The sequence below is a fragment of the Lactuca serriola genome, chromosome 7 (genome assembly GCF_051521515.1).
Source record: "Lactuca serriola cultivar US96UC23 chromosome 7, Lser_US96UC23_V15, whole genome shotgun sequence".
In the NCBI taxonomy this organism is placed as follows: domain Eukaryota; kingdom Viridiplantae; phylum Streptophyta; class Magnoliopsida; order Asterales; family Asteraceae; genus Lactuca; species Lactuca serriola.
Genome location: NC_136414.1, coordinates 96699806 through 96700942, shown reverse-complemented (window position 1 = coordinate 96700942; position 1137 = coordinate 96699806). Strand labels below are relative to the sequence as shown.

At 35.8% G+C, this 1137-nt stretch overlaps 1 protein-coding gene across 1 annotated transcript; it reads left to right on the top strand.

Annotated features, from left to right (window-relative positions):
* The first annotated feature begins 428 nt into the window (after positions 1–428).
* On the top strand, positions 429–932 carry LOC145064241 (uncharacterized). Its single transcript, XM_079011725.1, has one exon. The coding sequence runs from the start codon at positions 429–431 to the stop codon at positions 930–932; it is 504 nt and encodes a 167-aa protein (XP_078867851.1).
* The last annotated feature ends 205 nt before the right edge of the window (positions 933–1137 follow it).

The following is a 1137-nucleotide window of genomic DNA, read 5'->3' as shown; positions in this document are numbered from 1 at the left end:
ATAAATGGCTAGTATGTCATAGTTGTTAGGCAGAATTATCTTTTGATTTCTTTGTTCTTGTAATCGGAGACCGTGCCCCTCTCGAATCGGGCCACTATCTTTTATTTCTAATAAAATCCAGCCGATTTTCATCTATATCAGTTCTATACTTATCATATGGTTTTGCCAGTTTTTATTTTTGAATTGAATAAGTTTAATTAGGAGTTAGTGGATAGTTATTCTCTAGTTAATTTTCAGTTATGAATAACAGCTATATAAGCTGATATAGTACAATGATTTTGATAATTCTTTTGTCAATTCCAGTCATTGCATAGCATATCTCCCCTGTTCACTTTTCTCCTATTTACAACCTATTGTCTTCTTTTCTATTTGTTTAAAACTAACAAATTAGTATCAGAGCTTATTTCTTGAGGGATCTGTGAGGACAAATGGCAGAAAGTAGTGTTTCACAATTCACTATTCTTGTGTTTAATGGTGATAATTACCAGCTATGGGCTGCAAGAATGACATCTTATCTTGAAGCCATGGATCTTTGGGAAGCTGTAAAAGAGGACTATGTTGTTCCTCAACTTCCAAAAAATCCTACCATGGCTCAAATCAAAGTTCACAAAGATAAGACATCAAGGAAGTCAAAGGCGAAAGCAACTCTGTTTGCTGCAGTCTCTACAAGCTTTTTCACAAGAATTATGTGCCTCAAAACTGGAAAAGAAGTGTGGGATTATCTGAAGGAGGAATATGAAGGAGATGAAAGAATTCAAGGCATGCAGACTCTCAACTTGATCAGAGAATTTGAGATGCAGAGAATGAAAGAATCGGAGACTATCAAGGAGTATTCGGACAGATTACTGGATATTGGAAACAAGGTACGGTTGCTTGACTCTAAGTTTTCAGATTCAAGAATCATTGAAAAAAATTCTCGTTACTGTACCTAAGAGATATGAAGCTTCAATAACCACTTTGGAGAATACAAGGGACCTGTCAGAAATTACTTTGGCAGAATTGTTAAACTCATTACAGGCACAAGAGCAATGTAGGCTTATGAGACATACACATGTTGTTGAAGGTGCTCTACCAGCCAAGCATCGAGATGAATGAAAGGAAAAGAAGAACAGTGACAAAAAAAGCCTCATCAACTTT